This window comes from Neofelis nebulosa, chromosome 14 (genome assembly GCF_028018385.1).
Source record: "Neofelis nebulosa isolate mNeoNeb1 chromosome 14, mNeoNeb1.pri, whole genome shotgun sequence".
In the NCBI taxonomy this organism is placed as follows: domain Eukaryota; kingdom Metazoa; phylum Chordata; class Mammalia; order Carnivora; family Felidae; genus Neofelis; species Neofelis nebulosa.
The window spans coordinates 32,981,326-33,002,632 of NC_080795.1; the positions used below are offsets into that span (position 1 = coordinate 32,981,326).

General features: G+C 37.0%; 1 protein-coding gene across 7 annotated transcripts in view; it reads left to right on the forward strand.

Moving 5' to 3' along the window:
• Window positions 1-21,307, forward strand: part of RALYL (RALY RNA binding protein like) — a 723,330-nt gene that overhangs the window by 679,852 nt on the left and 22,171 nt on the right. For 6 of the 7 annotated variants that reach the window (XM_058698440.1, XM_058698443.1, XM_058698437.1 and 3 more), the window contains one exon: window positions 6,071-6,243. The exons of the other annotated variant lie outside the window; for it this stretch is intronic. In XM_058698440.1, the coding sequence (XP_058554423.1) occupies window positions 6,071-6,243 (173 nt within the window). The remainder of the gene's footprint in view (window positions 1-6,070; window positions 6,244-21,307) is intronic. 7 annotated transcript variants of the gene reach the window in all.

Sequence of the window (21,307 nt, forward strand, 5' to 3'; positions counted from 1 at the left end):
GTTTGTGAGTTCAAGCCCTGCGTCAGGCTCTGTGCTGACAGCTCAGAGCCTGGAGCCTGTTTCAGATTCTGTGTCTCCCTCTCTCTGTCTGCCCCTCCCCGGATTGCACTCTGTCTCTGTCTCTTTCAAACCTAAACATAATTTTTTTTTATTATTTATATTGAGTCTGTGGTGACCTTAACAATCCAGGGTACTCAATGAGAACAACTTTGAGATCATTTTCTCCAGGAATGTACTTCTGTAACTGACATTTTAGTGTGAATGTGAAAGCAATTATCCTATGAAACTTTCTTTATGCTCATTTATGTCATTATTAGTAATACAATGCATAATACATTGTATCTTTTTAAAAAGCATTTATTGAAATCTTTGAGTTAAATTCATATTATATACAGGTGTTGTAGTATAGAATTTTTTTAAATACAGCTTATACTGGTATGCGAAAACAATAGTTATAGAATACTAGCTTGACTCTAATGAATAATGTGACTGTTTTATATCAACATTCTTTCCAACCATCTGCTAAGTACAATTTAGCTAGTAATTAGCTATCAATTAAGCCAGCCTATCAAAAAACTTAACTGCCAACTCAACCAATTTTCAGAGTTATATTAATGATAATAGCTATGCAGCAAACTGAATCTAATGAAAATACTTTGAATATATATCCCAACAATTCTAACTTGTTTTCTATATCATATATCGCTTATGAAATAGAAATGAGACATACAAAAAGTGTTTTGAATATGAAGATTGAAATTTAATATAAATTCCTTTCTTTCGTGGCTTTTTAAAGCCTGAGGCATATTCCCATAAACAGAAGTACTTAACTAGCACTTGTGCTTCTTTTCCTTTGATAACCATTATTTAGTTGGAGCATGTGCCCCTAACCAAACAGACTTCTTCATTCTTTAATTTGAAATTAGCTGGTTACTGAGGAGATTCAAAGCTCTATCAAATTAGGCCTTTTTCTAGAGATATATTAGGAAATAGCCCAGGCTATGGAAACAGAAAACCTTAAGTGGGAACTCGAACACTTGCACTTATTAACTGTGTGACCACAGGCACCTTTTTCTTCTCCACCTGGAAAACGATAAAGAGGCCTACCTTGCAGGATGTCTCAAGGCCTGTGGTTAATGCATGCTGCATGGTCATTACTTTGTAAGCACTCACTCACTTGGAGCCATAACGTTTTTTTCCTCCTGAAATCCTTATTTATGTAATATTAGAGATATCTTTTAGGCATATAGCTGCTAGATTTTGGTTCTTAATACATTCTTTCAAAAAATATCTAAAATTCACTCTGCCCACCAAAGAAATCCTATGGCCAACCTGTCATTCAGACTTAAAGAATTCAGCAGAGACTCCAAAAGATGCCAGTGTTCCAAAGCAGCCATCCTCCCATAAGTCCTTGCACACTTCACATTTTATTTTTTCTCCTGAAGACTTATCGTGTAAAAATGAACAATCTTCTAAGAAACTCTTAGACCCCGCATTTTATTTGACTTAATGGTATGGGACTCTCATGTAAAATGTGACAAGGATGTTTCTTTTAACCTCTGTGGATTCATATTTTTGCAACCATGGTGCCAAATTCAACAATCACTCTGACTCTATGAAAAGAATTTGACACCCACACATTTATTTTCATTTTTTGGTCCCATCACAATTCATGAATATATTCAGCAGATATTTCATTTGCATGTAAGGCTCTGAGTGAACCATCAGGGCTACAAAGATGAATGAAAATGTTTCTTCCCCTAAGAACTTTAGTGGTAGAGACATAAATGGGCGTGCACACACATACATAGTACATATACGCTCAGCACTCACAATAAAAAGGAAAAAGTGATCAACAGAAAAAATAATTATGTAGGTGAAGAAAATGTTATAAAGGCAGGAATAAACTAAAAAATACTCCTCGTTTCCAGGAGAAATAAAGTTAGATAATTATTCATAAAAAATAGAACAAGCTGCTTTGTTTCCACTTCAACAAAATAATTACTGGGTCAAAACTGCTTGTTAAACTGTGAACCAACAGTTTAATAAACAAGATGTGCTTTCATGTGTGATTTTATTCCTGGAACCTATCATTGTTTACCGATTATAACATTTCTTACTGAGGTAATGACAAAAATCTATGATGACTACATATTACCGAAGCACAGGTTGATTGTATTTCTGTTAAACTGCTATGAATTGACTGCCATTGTAATTAAAGTTTTTTCTCTCAAACCAGATAATGTCTTCCATGCATTTAGCCTTCAAGTTAATTAATGGATGAATGAGGATGAGTCCTAGGGTTTTTTTGGTGTTTTGGTTTTTTTTTTTTTTTGCATTGAACACTATTGCCTTTGAAATTGGCTGTCAGAGGAGTTGCATGTATGTTGTATAACATACACGAAAAAGCAGAGACTAACTTAAAACATTATGTCTGTCTAAACAGAAACGAAGGGACCATGTCAAAGCCCAAATTGTCCTTGTAATGTAGATGCTTAATGGTCAATAGTAATGAATGATTTTGACATAAACTGTTTGCCTAGAGCAATAATATAGGTTCAACTCAATAACCATTTTTGAGCCTGTTACGATAACATGTTTGTGTCGCCTTTACATTTTAAAACACTCAGTTGAGTATACAACAACTCTCTGAAAGATGTTATTTTCATGCTCATCTTTTAGAGAAGAAAGCTATAGTTAATAGGATTAGTAATTAACAGAATTATGGATCTTAAATTCTATATAGTTTCTAATAGCTTATATTATCTCCTCTACATACAAGGCATTCAGTAAGGGGTACAGAGCAAATCAAACTATTTCTTGATAACTGACTTGTATTGCACTTCTCACTTTACAAAAGATTAACATCTATATTATCCCCTTTGAGTGTGACAATGACCTTTTGAGGCAATAGCTCTAGTATTAAAGAAACTTAAACACCACAGAGAGAAGGATAAGACAAGAGTAGACTAACTGTAAGACAACGTTTGATTTGGGCTTTGATTGATCAGGGAAGAAGGGATGTCATTCAGTTTAGGAAGATCAGGAGAGTCAGCATGGATTTCAAACATAACTGCAACAAATTGATACACAAAGCCAAATGAGGGCTAGGCATCTTTAAGTTCTGATCCCACATGGGTTCTCTGAAAATCTTCTGTGGTTCTTTGGCCAAAAATTTTCCAGAGGGGGAAAATAAGAATATTACTTTCAACATTAAAAGCGAGGGTTTCCAGAGAACAAATACTTCTGAAAATCATTAGAAAAGAAATGTATATGTCAAGCCAAATGAATTTCCAAAATAATATCAATCCTAAGCAAAAGTACAGTTGTGTATTATGACAAAAGAATAAACATAATGACCTAAAATCCAGAAAGTCTGGCTTTAGGAAAAGTTATACAATATATTTTTCACTGTATAGGATAATAATTGTCCAATCCCAAATGCCCATTCCTCTCTCATTCCTGAAATATCAGCACCAGGTCATGACAGCAGTGGTATTTTGAACGAGTGGTAACCTAGAGTGGCAAAAAGGGAGGGGTCAAATGATAAACACAAAAATCACTCGAAGGAGAAAGGCTGAAGGATGGAAACCAGAGTTGCCAGATGCATTGTGCCGTCCAAAGGGTCAGCCATAGTAGAGGCTATCAGGTAGAGCATGGGATGTGATCAACAGCAGAGATTCAAAACTTCAGTGCTCAAACTAGTCTGCCCATCACAGTTTTTTCTCCATTGGTGCTGGTCATGAATGTGTAGATAGGTTAAAGGTCAAGAACTACAGAGGTCAGTGATAGGTGGAAAGAAGGTGAGATGAATAAAAACTAGCAATTTTCAGTAACAGTTAAGTTCAGCATGTGGTCTGTGTCTGTGTCTCTTGCCTGATTTGCCTTCCTTTTAATCCAGAGACTTGGGTAATCTTCTCCCAATTAAACTTCTTGGTTAAGTTTTACAATAATCACTTTAAAGTCTTCATAAGACTTTCTATGCTAAAAGTGATGTAGATAAGACATCAGAGAAGAAGGAATTTAAGCTACTTGCTTTCATCAGTACACTCACATATATGAAGATAAAAAGTGTAGCTTTAAAAGCAGAATTTACATCATCACTACAGTAGTTATGCTGATCTGTGGAAAAAAGCAAGACTGACAAGTTGATAGAAAAACATCATGAAATGTATAGTCTATGTCTATATATGGGAAGTAAGTGAAGAAAAAGACCTTAGGTTTTGTCATTTTAAGATGACTGTAGTAATTATTTTTAGCCTTTTTTGGACCTACCAGCTCTTCTCCTCTGAAATGGAGCCTCAGCCCCACAAGTTTTTCAGTTATTCCTGATCTTACCAGCCCTCTTGTTCCATGCCTACTGGTGTTGTTATCCTGACACTTTCACAGTGAGGAGCACACAGTCTCCTTTTAGTATGTAACAGTACACATTTATGTAGTCCTTCATAGTATGCAAAACATTTCCAAAATAGAAGCTCTGTTAATCCTCACAGCCAACCCCAGAGGTAGGTTTTTTTTTTAATCAAAGCTTTTATACAGATGAGGAAAAGGTTGACCTAATACATTTAAAGGACCTGACCGAGTGGCCAGGCCCAATGCACATGATTCCACTGGCAAGTAGCTAAGCTGGAACTAGAATGCTGTCCTCTGACAGCAGGACCAGAGCACAACCCTATCCTTCTGCCTTATTTTCAATACATAAACTTTATTATTTGGAGAATTAAACTGCAAAAACACATGTATTTACACAAGTAACTATTACAATTTTAAACAATTTATAGAAGAGGATACCTGCTTATTTATACATCATTTTTATCAGTTTGTTGATTTACATGTTACTTGTATTTGAAAATATTTGTGCTGAGTCAAAATATATGCATATCAATGCTTACTTTCTCTTTAAATCACATTTTGAAAAAGACTAGGAATGAACACCCCTCAATTTATTTGGCTCTATAAAATATCTTTATTGCCATAAAAATATAACTATATAAGCTTAAAAGGTAGCATCTCTTAAAACTCAAATCAGATAATGGGATAATTATCTGATAAAATTACAATGATCAAAATGAGTGAAAATCACCCAGCTTTTGAGATAGCCATGTATACATGGGAATAAGTTAAGAGAAGGAGGTACAGTAACTGATCTCATTTATTCAATACCCAATGCTTCTTGATATTTTCATAGGAGATGAAAACCAACCACTAGGGGAAATATTTATTATGTTGTCAGCATAATTCCCATCAGAGTGAATTTCTGTAAATGGAGCATGCACACCCTGGTAATTGTAGGGAATTCTGTTAATGTAGAATGTAGCTTCATCTGTTGAGCACTTATTATTTGCAAATAACTCTACTAAACACTATTCCAAACCCTGGAAGTTAAGTAGTTATCCTAATTATACGGATGAAGAAACTGAGGCACAAGAAAGGTTAACCACTTTGGCTTTGCATAACAAAGTTAGTAAATCTAACACCAGAATTTTATTCGTAACCACTGCAGTTAACCATATCTGCCAGACTCTACTCTAGTCTAGAATCTAGACTCTAAAATTTCAAATTATTGTTCACATAGAAAAGTTGTCTGAAAGACAACACATGTGCTTTTGTACTTTTTTTCCTTGGGGAATTTTTTTCTTTTTCAATTAAGTTTGAACTTGTCAATGAGTTTTCTTCATCGTCCCTCATTCAGTGAACAAGTTCTATGTTTTATGTGATTTTTACCCTCTGTTTTTGTTATATTTTTTCCTCTAGGAGTATACCCCTATTAGAAAAGAATATATATAGCTGGAAAGATCCATCTATTTATGTAAATATTTATTTCTTTATATACTAGTATCATATAGATTTCCTAATTTTTGCTAATTCCATTTAAAAGTAAACATACTTCCATGAAAATGCACACAGATTAGGCACGTAATTTACATGACTGAATAAATTCAACCAGAACATAATATTACCTTATCCTCCTCACACAGAATTTACCCTTTCATAGACTGTTTTTTCATGGTTTATCCAAATGGCTCATGAGCAACCCAAGGTAGTAGTCATTTGCTTTCTCCCCCCCCAGAAGCTCAGAAGAAGCAATTGGAAGAGAGTATAGAGCTGATCCAAGATGAATGTGTGTCAGAGAATGCAGATCACTCTACAGAGGAGCCTGCTGAAGGAGGGCCAGATGCGGATGGAGAAGAGATGACTGATGGGATAGAGGAGGACTTCGATGAAGATGGGGGTCATGAGCTGGTAGGAACTAAACATTTGGTGTTCACACACTTTGGTAACAGCACCAGCATGTCAGCCACTCACTCATTCTAAAATAAGGATAAAATATCTGGGGGTTATTTATTTCTTATATGCATATATGTAAGGCAACATCACTACAGTGCTTTGCACATAATAAGTGCTCAATACATTTCTGCCAACTTAAAATATGACTGAGTAAGTTAATGGACAGTTGAAATATTATATATGAGATTAGTTATATTTGAAGTTCCAAATGAAAGGTTCTCTCTTCTGGATGCTCCATCATAAAAAGAATCTTGCATTTGTGCAATTATATGTGAACTACATGTGGATATAATATCCTGGCAACGAATGACCATCTACTGGAAGATACATGGCTCCCTCTCTCACTCAATAGTATCACTCAGTGATGATAATTATCTTTACTAGTTGTATGGCCAACGGTTGTTTCTATAGTCTGCAGACTAAGATGACCCTTGGTATATGGCCAGTTCGCCATCATCAGTGCTAGTGCTGCTTGATAACCAGTTTTTATGAGCTAAGGATTTAGCCAAGACTTGATTCTTTATGTGTTTTATTTTCCCAACGTTGTAATCATACTACTCATTTCTGATGTCCTTACCTATATACTCACACCAAGGACTTGGTAAATCTATGCTGATGAAGATGCGGTCTCTCATATTTTATCATCCATGAAACTAAATATACTATTTTAAAGGGATTGACTAATAAAAATGATGAGAGGACAAGTGTGAATGTGTGTGTGTGTGTGTGTGTGTGTGTGTGTGTGTGTGTTGCCAATTCTCAAATATCTCTGTGGACTGATCATATTAAACTTGACTTATCCCAGGTAATATCAGATTCCAATTTGTTAACAATACTTACTGTTACTTAACTAATTTTGACATGGTGGTTGTTGTTTCAGCATGGTAACCACTCTGTCAGTAATTTCATTTATGGAGCTCTATATTGATTTTTTAACATTCCAGTTCTGTTTAAATTGCATGGAACCTTCATTTAAACTTTTCAAATATGAGTCTTTAATAACCACCCTTATTTCTCCAAAAGCCTGCCTCAGTTTGAAGGGCTTTGGTTACTTTTTGAATGGTTTTGATTTCAGAAATCTATTGAGAGGGACTAGAATGAAGAACTTACAACTTTTTCAGCTTCTCCCCAGGCCAGACTCTAATTCAATAACTTAATTTCCTCAGCCCATTCTAATCAGACTTTTGATTTCACCATTTTATTGTGACTGCTCTTGCCAGGGTCTCTGGAGCCCTCCATGTTCCCATTTCCATTCGTTACCTCTCTGTCCTTATTCTCATTTACTTCTCAGCAGAATTTGACTGAGAATTGTTTAGGAGAATTCTAAGAAAATATCCTACCTTACCAATTGCTCATTCTCATTTTCTTATGTTAGAAATTTTCACTCCATAATTCCATGATATATATATATTTATATATATTTAATTATTAATTAATTAATTATATTTATTTTATATTTTAAGTTTATGTTTAATTTATATTTTATATTTTTATTTTTATTTATTTTATATTTATTTATTTATATATTTTATATTTATTTAATAATATACATTTTTTGAGAGAGAGAGGGAGAGAGAAATCCCAAGCAGGCTATGCACTGTCAGTGCACGCTGATGTGTGCTCGAACTCACAAACTGTGAGATCATGACCTGAGCTGAAACCAAGAGTCAGACACTTAACCAACTGAGCCATACAAGTGGCTACTCATTTTAAATATTAGAGTAGCCCAGAACTTTGTCATGGGCTACATTCTCTTTCTACATACTTTCCCAGGATTACTTAGAGCTTCAAATGTCATCTATAGGCCAAAGATTCCTAAATCTATATTTCTATCCCTGATCTCTTCCTAGAATTCTAGACTCAAGCATTTATGTGCCTATCTCCAATAAATAATTGAAACTCAACATGAACAAAACATTTTTGTTTTTTTTTTCCCAGTCATCTTATCCCTTTCCAGTCTAACAACATCATTATCCACACAGTTGTTAAAAACAAAAAGACTAGGATTACCTTTGATTCTCTCCATCTTCTCCCATTAACTCTACCTCCAAATCATAACCCAAAGCTAGTTACATCTCCACTACAGCTAAGCAGATTTTCTTGGTTTAGCCCATGCACTCCATTCTCCACACAAGAAAGGTAAAATCTTCATAAACTATATATCAGGTAATGTTGCTCCCTTGCTTAAAATCCTACAGGGCTTTTTATGACACTTAAAATCAAAACCCCCCCGGGCACCTCGGTGGCTCAGTCAGTTAAGCATCCAACTTCGGCTCAGGTCATGATGTCGCAGCTCGTGAGTTCGAGCCCCGGGTCAGACTTTGTGCTGACAGCTCAGAGGTTGGGTGGAAGATGCCAGTGGAGAGAGAGAAGTTGAATGAAGAGAAAAAGTTCCTGATGCTGAAGGGAAAGGTATGGTGTATGGGTTGGCCTTCAACACAAAGAAAATGAACACTCTTGCACTGAAACTAACTGCAGTAAGTCTGAGGATTTGATGGCAGGTGTTTAAGGGAGTTCAAGCACAAACTATATAAGCCAGAGGGTGATGATCCCTGGAGAGTGAGGAGAGACAGGCAAGACCACAGATTTGAGGAAAATGGAGATTTAAAGAAGCTAGTATGCAAAACATAGAGGATCACTGATGTAGAAAACATATAAAGATTGACAGCTAGTACCAACAGCAAATTGAGGTTAAAGACAAAGATTTGATATAGTAGTATTTTTTGAACTTTATGGTGTATCAGGATTACCTGGGAAACTTGTTAAAATACATATTGTTGTATTTCATTTCAAGAGTTTCTGATTCAGTAGACTGAGTGAGTCTGGGCCTTGCATTTCTAACAAGTTCCCAAATCATACTGATGTTACCAGTCTGGGGAACACACTTTAAGAACCACTGTTGTAGAGACATTGGTCAGCCCAGCTGTGGGATTTCCTCCATTGACTTGTATCAGCCCTGATAGAAGCAGGGAGAAAGCCAACATATTCAGAATTGGATTTTTGTCAGATAAGTGCAAAGAAAAAACAATAAATAAAGAGCACTGAGGACATTAGTAAAGACTGGATAACTAGATGAATCATGTTGGGGAACCTGAGCAAGGAAGACAGGAATACAGGAAGGGGTTGAGAAGGAGAAAATAGAGGCAGAAAGGGAATAAGAGTCCTATGCCTTTAAAGGGAGGTCATGCTTGTCTCTCCTCACTCTCCAGAGATTATCATCCTTTGACTTACATTTATATAGTTTGTGCTTGAACTCTCTTAATGAAATGCATATGAGAAAAGTGATGATTGTACTTGGAGACTGAGATATTTCAGACATGTGACAAGTAAGAGATAAGAAGATCTATAGGAGACAGTGATGGAAGTGGGCTCAGAGGAAAAGTCACCATATATGAAAATTTCAAGGAACTTCGAGGTTCAGCTGCAAGATCGGTCATCTACCTGAGCATGAGATCACTTCAAATACCAGATAAAGTAAAAGAAGTTAAGAAGTAAGACAGTTACCAAACATCAGCAGCCATGAAAGAGGCAGCATGGCCAGTTTTAGTCCCAGATCTATCACTATCCAATCCAACTGAATCACCTTAAACAAGTAACTTCTCTGAGTCTCAACTTTCTTATCAGCAAAATAGTAAGATTATATCAGATATGTCTAAAATCCATTCTGTTTGATCCTTACTCTGGGTCTGTGTTCCAGGAACACCACATCTAAAGGAGCAAGGGTTGGTCATGCAGCCAAGGGAATAAATCCAAACCATGGTGTATGGTTTACACTCTAAACACACAGAAAGTAACTGATTAGACCTATTGCTGCCTGGAGATGCTAGGGTTTTCTCCCTCAACCCTTGTGTTACAAGTGGGAGCTTAGGGTCCTGAAGAATTAAATCCTTCTCTAGTATCTCACTTTGGTTCCAAGACTTGGAAAACAATGAATGAAGATGAGCAATCTAAATGGAGACTGGGGAGTCCCTCCTAGTGATTGCTCTAGAGAAAATTGCTCTATCTGGTGTCCACTGTTTTCTCCTTTCCAGATCACATGAACCAAATGATCCATGGCTCCCAAAAAAGGAAAATAAAAGCATAAATATTCTCTTTTAGAAAGGCAGATATTATTACAGATTCAGCAAGGATACAATATAATTAGGTTTTTAGCACACGCAGTAGGAGTCAGAAAGAAGAGCTAGAATCTACATGCTCAGGCAGGTGCTCAAAGAAAATCAGGAATGAACAGGAAACAAGAATTCTGTCTGAGGCAAGGGAGATCCAGCAAAATAAGCTAATAGGGCAGCTGCAGGTGGTGGTATCCCTTGTGAAGCATGTGAGAAGCTGAAGGCATGAGCTATCTATTCATCATCCAGTTCTAAATATCCAGTTAGTGAAATTGATTTCCAAGAAGCAATCCAGTCAGCTGATATTTGGTGCCTATTGTGTGTGAACGAGGTGCTACAAAAAATGCAAAGGTAACTAAAGCTATTGCTTTATGTATGAAATGAAATGTTCACATAAATGGCTCCTTTTTTTTCAAGTAGCTTAGTGCCTTATAGAATCTAATTTCCTCCTGTAAAAAATAATAGACTTGTACTTGATAATTGATGAGAGGTCAGCCAAAGCTAAAAATTTGTGATTCTATAATCATCTATGCCTATATATTTCATTAATTTTTAGAAATTAATATTTGAATTTATTTAAAATTGAACTCTATTAATGCATTGTACATACATTACCACACTATCGTATTCCTCTTTCTGAATAAATCCATTTGCAAATATTTATTGACTGAACACTAATGAATGGCTCAGAGTTTTTTGCTACGAGAATAAAGAAGGACCATCATAATTTTTCCCTCCAGAAGTCTACAAATTGACTGAGGATAAGGGCTACAGATGTGGTTTTTTTAAAGCAGTATATTATGGTAAGAAACCACATGAGAGACATAGTTTATTAATGGGGAATCACATAGAGCTGGAGTGGTCAGAAAGACTTCTGGCAGGAGTAAGACTGGAACTTTATGTCAAAGGGTACCAAATTACAGCAACAGTATGTGTTGTAGAAAAAAATGTGTGTAAAAAAAACAGTATATGTGTAGAAAAAATATTCAAGTCAGCCTTCATTGTTCCTAGACCATTTTATAGAATAAATATTTAATATCCAATATACATTAGATACTTCATATGATAAGTAGGTAGGTGGGTGGGTGGACAGATGGATGGATAGATAATGAACGTATTTTTTTATAAAACTACTGGAAACTTCCCAAATAAGATGTTTATCTTCCAAGCTTTTTAATTTTTTTTCAAATCTGCCAAAGTTGTAATCACCTTTTTTTATAAAATAACATGATCCAAAATAAAAGTAGTCTGTGTCATAATGGAAATATTATAGAAAAGTAAGTGCTCAGTACCTTGCTAATGAACTCTACCCAAGCTTCTATGTATATACAGTCCAGGACAATACACAGCTGTCAGATATGACAAGGGACCTTAGAGAGGCTCCTTGTTGTATTCCAAATCAAAGTTCTTGGTCGACTTATATCCAAATACCTAAGGTGCTTTCTGAAAATGCTGATGTGGATTATCTGGGAAAGAGCCCAGAAATCTGTACTTCTATCAGGTTGAGGTCTGAAAGTACAAAGCTAAACCATCAATTCACGAAGGAAACTATAGACAAACCAAACATTTAAATGGATTTTAGAGAATTTGAGCTCTTTTGAAATCTACTTGTAATTACTTTTGCTTCTGCTGACTACATACAATCAAATCAGGTAAATTTAGTAAGAATCCACAGTAGAATTACCTAGCTAGATTGTGTAATGCTTAGGTATGCACGCTGAGTACTACGTTGTAATACATCTTTCGGCATTTACCAAAACACTCAAATTATATTTAAATTAAGCAGCAAGTCACCTAGGCTTTAAGGAGTTGAATTTCTATGCACATTGGAGAAGGTTTGGACCACAAATCGAACCCTAGAGTTGGAGAGACCTCTAAGCAAGCATTCTGATACACCCCTGAAAAACTGAAATGCATAAAGCACTCTGATCAATATTTTCAGTTTTTATGAACAGACTGAAAATGTCTCCTTTTTGAAACTTCTAATTTTTTTCCTAATGAAATCCTTTGCCTGGGTGTTCCCTTTTATCAGCCATGCATCTCTCTCTTTTCATTTTCATCATTTGGGCTGAATGTTAGCTAGGGAACCAGCAAGAACTTGGGAGACACACTCCCAAAGGTAGTGTCAACTGAATTAGTTAGAGGTATTTATCACAAGGAAGCAAGAAAGTGGTTACTTAACCTGTTTGATTTGGACCTGTATTTCAGTGCAGCATTGAGACCTTCATCTTGAATTCTGTCAGTCCACAATTTGGACAGAGTTAGGGATCAGATGAACAATCATGGTGCATGCGTCCCGCAAGTGACCTGGCCTGGGTGACTTACTGCTGAGGTATGAATGACCAGGGCCACTACAGCTAATTGGCCAGCTCTTCTCAACAGAAATGGGAGATGGCTAAGTGCTCGATAGGAGGCAAAAGTTGTGACAGGTGGACATCTATATCCTCTCTCCAGCCTGGAATCCTGCCTCGTCAGGAGCTTTGGTCTCTGTAATAAGTGTTCCTTGTAGTGATTTTCAGACTTTCTCTTCTTGGCATCTTTCTTTATTTCAGTCATTTTTATTTTAGCTAAAGAACTCTGCCTAGCTCCTTTGGATAAACTTTTTACCTCTCCCCAGAGGAGGCTTGATGGCTTAGTTGTTTTTAAACACACAAATTCTTGGGGCACCTGGGCGGCTCAGTCGGTTAAGAGTCCAACTTCAGCTCAGATCATGATCTCACGGTTTGTGGGTTTGAGCCCCGTGTTGGGCTCTGTGCTGATAGCTTAGAGCTGGGAGCCTGGAGCCTGTTTCAGATCCTGTGTCTCTCTTTCTCTGCCCCTTCCCCACTCGTGTTCTGTCTCTCTGTCTCTCAAAAAATAAATAAATGTTAAAACGTTTTTTAAAACACAAACTCTTGGGTGCCTGACCGACTCAGTCAGTAGAGCATGCAACTCTTGTTGTCAGGGTCATAAGTTGGAGCCCCACATTGGGCATAGAGATTACTTTAAAAAAAGAAAAAAACAACATGCAAACTCTGCCTGAAGTTTGACAGAAACAGTTCATGACTTTGTACAAGCTGTTTACCTGTATCCTCACTGGCCTCAACCTTTTTTCATCTATAAAAGGGGATTAGTAATAATATATGCCAGACCAAGGATTGTTGTGAGCAATAAATGGGGTAATGTCTAAAAAGCACATGCCTGGCACAAAAGAGACATTCAGTTAAAAATTTGCCAAGTGTTTGTGGGTTTTTTTGTAGGGTACTGTATCCTTTCACATCTCCCTTTGTGTTTTCTTTTCCCCTTGAACTTCATTTATTTAATCTTGCTAACCCCGTTTTTTCCATGCGTATCCAGGTATGCTGTAAATTAGGTCACAGTAGGACTAATAATAAAAGTCCTTCAGCCTCGTATGAACCCCTGAACAGTTGTAGTACCTTGCCAGCCCCACACCCAAGTCTCTCCCAGTTGGAGGTGGAAGAGATCCTAGGAATGCCTCATTTATGCTCAGACACATGATATGTGCTCCTGCTGCCTGTCCACCACCTGCTCTCCCCTTCAGTGCACAGTCTTCCCACAGCCTTTGCTGTCCCATCTTGTGAGAGAACATTGTTCTCTGCCCAGAGCGCTGCCTCTTCTGCACCCAAAGATGCAACACCCACAAGGTGCTCCTGGAGTAGCGTCCCTTCAGGTCTCAGGATGAAACACCAGGTTCCAAGTTAAAGCTGAGAGAATGATGCCCTTCTCCCCAGCTCCGAGTTGGAAGTTGTCACACAGAGCACAGCGTAACACAGGTTGAAGCCTGAACCCACCATCAAGAAAAGCAGCCACTTGAGCTGCTGCTGCCTGAATATCTGCTATACATCCCTGCTTCTGTGCGTGATTCTCCAAACAGCAGTCCGTATGCTCCTGTTAAAACTTAAGCCAGGTCAGGGAGCCTGGGTGGCTCATTCGGTTAACCTTTGACTTCGGCTCAGGTCATGATCTTGCTGCACTTGAGTTCAAGCTCCATGTCTGGCTCACTGCTGTCATCAGCACAAAGCCCACTTCAGACCCTCTGTCCCTCTCTCTGTGCCTCTCCTGGGCTTGCACTCTCTCTCAAAACAAAATAAAACATTAAAAAAAAAACACAAAACTTAAGTCAGATCATGTCATTCTGTTTTAAACACCCCAAGAGTTGCCTACCTCACTCAAAGTAGAAACATGTGTCCTCACAGTGATTCCACAGCCCTGCATTCCATAGCCTTTGATCTGGCTCTGACTTCTCTCCCACTCATTCCATGGCAGCCACACTGGCCTCCAGGCCCACATCATTCAGCTCCTGTCTCAGAGCCTTGACACTTGTTACTCCCCTGAATGGAAGAACGGAAAGGTGGAGTCCAGATTGTAAAGGGCCTTGATGTTTGAAGTTTGGTCTATAAATTTCATGTAAGTAAATTGGGAATGGACTTTATATAAGAGAATTAGGACACAATGCAACATAGTGGTCTGATGCAAATTTTTCTGGCATGAGATAAAGCAGGGTTTTCAGATTTAGCAAATAAAAATACAGGACACCCACTTAAATTTGAATTTCAAATAAACAATGAATAATTTTCTAATGTAATCATGCCCCAAATATTACACAAGGCATACTTATAACAAAAAAAAAAAAAAAAAAAAAAAACCAGTTTCTTATTTGTCTGAAATTCAAATTCACCTGGGCTTCCTGTAATTTATCTGGTAACCCTCCCCAAAAATGGGTTTGAATACTGACCTTGAACAAACTCTTTAACTTCTCTCAGCCTCTGTTTTGTCATCTGTGAAATTGGAATAATAATACCTACCTTATAGGGATCTTGTAATGATTAAATGAGATAACTCATGAACATCATGAGTTAAAGTTCTTTGGCACACGGTGAGCTAGTAAATTGCAGCTATTGTTATCATTGCCATCATCATTACCATCTCATTTTGCAAGTGAAGCTTTCAATAAAACATTACAACATTTCTAACAACAAGCCTCATATGGAACTTTGTGTTTTTAAAGTCTCTGGAGATTGAATTTATTAAAAAAACGCTTCTTATTTGATAAGAAAGCCTTCAGGAAACAAATATAATATGCTGAGAAAAATCATATTCTGCTTTCATCTTGTTAAATTTTTCTTTGATTTTATACTTGCTGGATTATTCAATTCAAAGTCATTCCTTTCAAGTCCCCTTCTTATGCTTTTTCTTTTCTTTTCTTTTTTTAAGATAATGCTAACTGTAACCTATGATGATATGTGGCTTTCATTTGAGTTGTTGCTGTACATTTGCTCTCAGGCTTCTGTGATCTGGCTGCCAATTTAATTACAGATGGTCAATTGTAGTTTTCAAGAATCTTAAGCATGTGAGAAGCCTTATATGTCACATTTTCTACTACTTATCCAGCTACTCACAACAACCAAAAAAATTCTTTAAATAAAATAGTGGAAACTCGGTAATGTGCCAGATATTGTTTGTGGCTAAAGATTCAAAGAACAAGGTGAAGTGGTTTCTGATCTTATAACACTCTCAATGGGTACACGAGGGAAGTACTGCAGCCAGAACAAATAGATGTTAACCAAACAGTGTGATAAGTACTATTATCACGTGAGTCATCACAGTAGAGTGTAGCAGACAAATGATGGAGCAAATGAATCTGAGCAGACTTCAGAAAGGTTGTGACATTAATGCTGGTTCTTAAAGAATGAAAAAGTGTGTGCAAGGAACACAAAGAGATAGGACATCAACAGAGAGAACAGAATATACCAAAGAAAGGCTTGCAAGAATCTGGTGTCTATTGAGAAGTCGGGTTGGTTCGTTTGGCTAAAGCAGCAGTTCTCACATGGTCGTTCCAGGACCAGCAATATCACATCATGTGGAAACTTGTTAGAAATGCCAATTCTCAGAAAAGCAAATTCTCAGACTCTAACCCAGACTCACTGAATTAGAAACTCTGGAAGTGGATCTCAGCCATCTGTGTTTTTAACAAGCCCTCCAGGTGATTCTGATACCTAAGAAAGTTGAGAACCACTGGACCACAGCGATAAGGTTTTCAAACCTGGGTGCACATAGAATCATCAAGCATGCTTTTTTATAAATACCAGTGACAGGGGCCTCAAGCTATACAACTAAATCAGAGTCAGGATGGAGCCAAAGCAAAAGTCCAAAGATGTTTTAATGTGTAGCCAGAATGGAGAAGCCTTGAGATAGAGCACATGGTATATGAAGAAGAAAGGGTAAACAGATACTTCACCAAAGAAGTAAGCACATGAAAACTCACTTAAAATCATTAGTCTTCAGGAAAATACAAATTAAAGCTACTAAAAGGTAATATTGCACATCTTCCAGAACAGCTAAATGGACTGATGTAGTGAAATATTGGCAAAGATATGGAACATTCCAACTCTCTAGGAAGACACAATGTAATAACCATTTAGAAATGTCTGGCAATTTCTTATAAAACTCAATATAATGAGGCAGCAGTTCAACTCCTAAGCATTCAAGAGAAATGAAAATATATGTCTAGAAAGTACTTGTGTGAGAATGTTTTAGCAGTTTTACTCATAATATCCAAAAACTAGAAACAATCCATCAATCAGAAAGTGGATATATAAAGTGTGGTTATATATTCATACAGTGAACACTACTCAGCAACAAAATGGAACAAACTACTGAAATTACGCCAAGTGAAAGATGTTTTGCACAAAAAAGTACAATATTGTAAATTGCATTTAAATGAACATAGGTTGCCTGCAGGGTGAGGGTTAGGGGCAGGAATTAACTTTCCTGGAATGTCATTCTATTCCTCATACTGGTGAACATCCACTTTTATTTTATTACTCAGCTCTAATATGACGCCCTCTAGAAACCTTCCTGATATTCCCAGTTAGAGTTAAGTATGTCCTCCACAGCTCACACAGACTTCTATTAGAACACTCAGTTCATTGCTATTACTTTTTAAAAAGTGTCTTTCTCAAACTAAACTTAAAGCCTCTTGCAGACCAGATGGTCTCTTTTGGTTTTGTATCCCTCTCGCATATGGTACAAGGCACAGGAGGATGGATGAGGTGGATAAGATAGAGGGACGCTGAATTATTTGATGGTCCTTGACATACTGCGTCATACTGTGTGTATGTGCTATTCCTTCTAACTTGAATACTCTTCCTCACTTTGTCTGGCTGATCAACATATCTTGTGTCTTCAAGACACACATTGTCACAATTCATGAATCCATCCCTGAACAAAGCCCCCAACCTTCCTGGACACATTTGAGTTTGCTTCTTTCTTTAGACCACACTCCATACATATCTCATCAACCTTAACTGGCTATATTGTAATTAGTGATTTCCATTCCTTCTGGCTTATTGATTTGTGAATTTCTCAGGGCTTATTTTATTTTGTCGTTTTCCTTAGTATGGTGCTTAGCACATGTTAATGTTAATGAATATTTGATAAACAGAGGAATATGTCCTCAGATTCACCCAAACTATGAGCCTTCTCCTATTTCAAGCACATTTTATTGTGTATTCTAATCAGATTGGGTTCTAAATATTACTTTTGTATGCATGCCCTCTGTGATTTAGAGGATTATTATACAAAGCAGAGAAGCAAACCATTTTCATTATAACTTAGTCACTAGGTCATTCAAGCAGCATTCTGTGCATCTTAAAGGCACTGAGGAGGAACAACAGAAGGAGACTTAAAACCAACACATCAAAGTCAACACAACAGTATTGACTGTTGTGTTGGTTTTCGGTGGTTCTGTATTATTACCTCCCGTGAGTGATAAAAATGCAAATTTGAAGTAACCTGAATTTAGTTAGCAAAGCTAGGACACCGAGTTATAAAACAAATCAAGAAATAAGCCTCTCTCTCACTCCCAATCTGCAATTTTTAAGCCCAGAAAGTACACAAAAAGCTGAAAGTCACAAGTTCATAAGAAAATAAACTTCAGAGAATTCAAAACTAAATTATGCCCAGGTGAGTATGATAGATGTTGTGGTTCCAAATGCAGCTAGGGCTGTATCATGGTCAATAGCAAATTCAAAAGCGAAGGCTTTAGAGCTAAGGGCTTTTGAGATGTTAGAACTATTGTGGTAGACATGTAATTTCCAAACGACCTCTAATGATGTTAAAAGGCAGTGTAATAAATCGAGAGTATAGATCCAAACAAAATAAAATATTTTCACCATCCCAGAGTATCTATACAAAAAAGGCAAACAAAAAAGGAAGTGAATAGAAAGGTTCTGAAGTCTTGGAAATGAGAGGCAGTCCAAAAATAAGCTTAAATATACAAAAACAAGGAAAAAGAGCTACTTTTCTAGAAATGTCATAATGTTCTAGAGGAAAATAGTGCAATCTGAAGCATTAAAGCTGTCAGATTTCAAAGGCTAGTAATGAAAGTTGTGGAGAAATAAAACAATCCTGCCAACAAAAAGGCCCTTTCCTCCCAGTATAGAACAGAAAATAGAATTTTTGAGTAAGCAGTCACAGATTTATATGCATAGAAGGTAGGACTAAAGTGATCACAATGTTAATATCAAAGAAAATTTGCACTGGATGGAGTTAAGCAGGTAAAGAAGACATTATTCAAGACCATGGCAATGGAACAGAAAGACTGAACTCAACTCTTTGGAAACAAAAGTCAGCAGAGTTTTTAAGCCTGGGTGAGTTGGTGGAAAGTACCAGAAGACATTAGTACAAAGGTTGATCAAGGTGATTAGGCCACCTATGTTAGTATTAGCTACCTTGTCTAAGTTAGGTGCCTACCCTCTCAAAGAGACTGAGAGATAGGGGGAGCTATCTTCCTCAATGAGTACATTTCAAAGGAAAGGCTTGCAGATCCTTGAGAAAGAAATACCTACATTGTAAAACTGGCAAGAAGCTGGGAGAAGATTTACATCTCAAAGGGGCAGAAAAATAATTTGCAAATGTAGGTTCTCTAAAATAAATGCTCTAAGAAAATGAAGGTCAGGAGCCTCTGGACTGGAAGAAACCCATCTAAAGTTTAGTCAAGCTGGGGAGAATGTTAAGGTCTTGGTCATTAGGATGAAATCTTATGCATTTTACGCAGCAAAGCAGAACAGTTATCTCCCCAAGAGACAAAAAGCCGAACCTCGTGACAATCTCCTGTACAGCTCCTAAGAGGTCTCAGAGCCCAATCCAGAGCTACCTTTTACATATGTCAAATTAAAAACAATTATAAATTTAGTAAGTAAATGCTTTACTTGAAAAGATCATTGCAAGGGAGGATGGGGCTAGTGGAATAAAGAGCCTTGACCATAAGCTCTGCAAGCTTCTCAAGAGTTAAACTAAAAGGATTTTTCCTTTTCTGGAGAAGAGTAAACAAAGCTAGAGCTAACAGGATATGGGGAAATGGGGTGAAAAGTTGACAAACTGAATAATATATCAGGTAATGTTTTACCCTGGGGCCAACCTATTTTCCCAGAAGGTCCCTGCCCAGAAGGGTTGTATACAGTCTCAGGCTGATAGTGGGCCAAAGTTCAGAGTCCTGGAAGAAGAGGAGCTTAACCAAAGTTTGATTAACAAGCATTTTATTCTCATTGATCAAACAGGGATAAAACAGTTCAGCTAATCTTTTATGAGACCAAGAATGGGAATTTGGAGGGTCTATGTCTAACTGTGTCATAGGTAAACAAGTAGGCATCAATAAGTCTTACCTAAGTCAAATGGGGAAGGATGGTTCCTTGCAGTAAACCATTTTCCACACAAAGGGTGGACTGGGGCAACAGCAAAGAGTGTTGTTCTTAACCTTCACTGTTTCTCAGGATTCCGGCTCAGGTAAAATTCAACATTATCACATACCTAGAGGTTATTTGGCCCATGATCTTGGAGCTATCACTACACTGTAAACATTAGAGAATGAGATTAACCCCTAATGGGATTTATCTTTATGTCAAAGGTTAGAAGGAAAGATCTAGATTCCCTGGACCTCCAAAGAGACATTCTAAGAAAAAAGCCAAGGATAAGTTGGTCTTTTTGCCTTTTTAAATGGAGAAAAGCATTTCCATTTACCCTTACAAAGTGACAGATGTAAGTTTAGCAATTCAGAAGGGTTATTTGGGTTTTAGATTCAGATGGGCAAGTCTTTTAATAACTACAAGACCTTAGGCAAATCATTGACTCCCTGAGGCTTACTTCAACATCTGTTAAAGGAAGTTTTTGCAAGTTATTGAAAGGATTAAATAAGATCATGTTTATAAAAATCCCTGCTATAAGTATATGTGTATGGCAAACTTAATCTCTTCCCTCAAGTAACAAAATTTAATGAAGTGCCAGTTGTAGGAAATTTTAATAACTTTGAAAGGAAAACATTTAAATGATTAAATTACAGTGTTTATACACATCCCTTACAACTTTTGTTGTCTTAAAATTTCAGCATATTTTATTATTTTTTTACAGTTCATTTATTTTGAAAGAAAGCGCACATGAGTGGGGAAGAAGGGCAGAGGGGGAGAGAGAGAGAGAGAGAGAGAGAGAGAGAGAGAGAGAGAGAGAGAGAATCTCAAACAGGCTCCACATTGTGGAGTCCGACTCAGGGCTTGATCTCACAACTGTGAGATCATGACCTGAGCCGAAATCAAGAGTCAGACACTTAACCAACTGAACCACCCAGGCACCACCACTCCCAGCATATTTTATTAACAATCTGTGTCATACATCAAGGCACTCTTTTGAGATAATCTCTGTTGAACTGTAGTATAGGAGTTTGTAGCCTGACACAACCATTTGAAATCTCTGAGGAAAGTTACACTGATTTCAATTTTGAAGAAATTATTTTCATTTCTATAGGTATAGTAAGAAGAATGAACTAGGCAAGGAATAAAAGAAGGTACATAATTATCTCATTTAGAGAGAAGATTGGTCTACCACTTCTTAGCCATACATAATCACACTTGACAAAT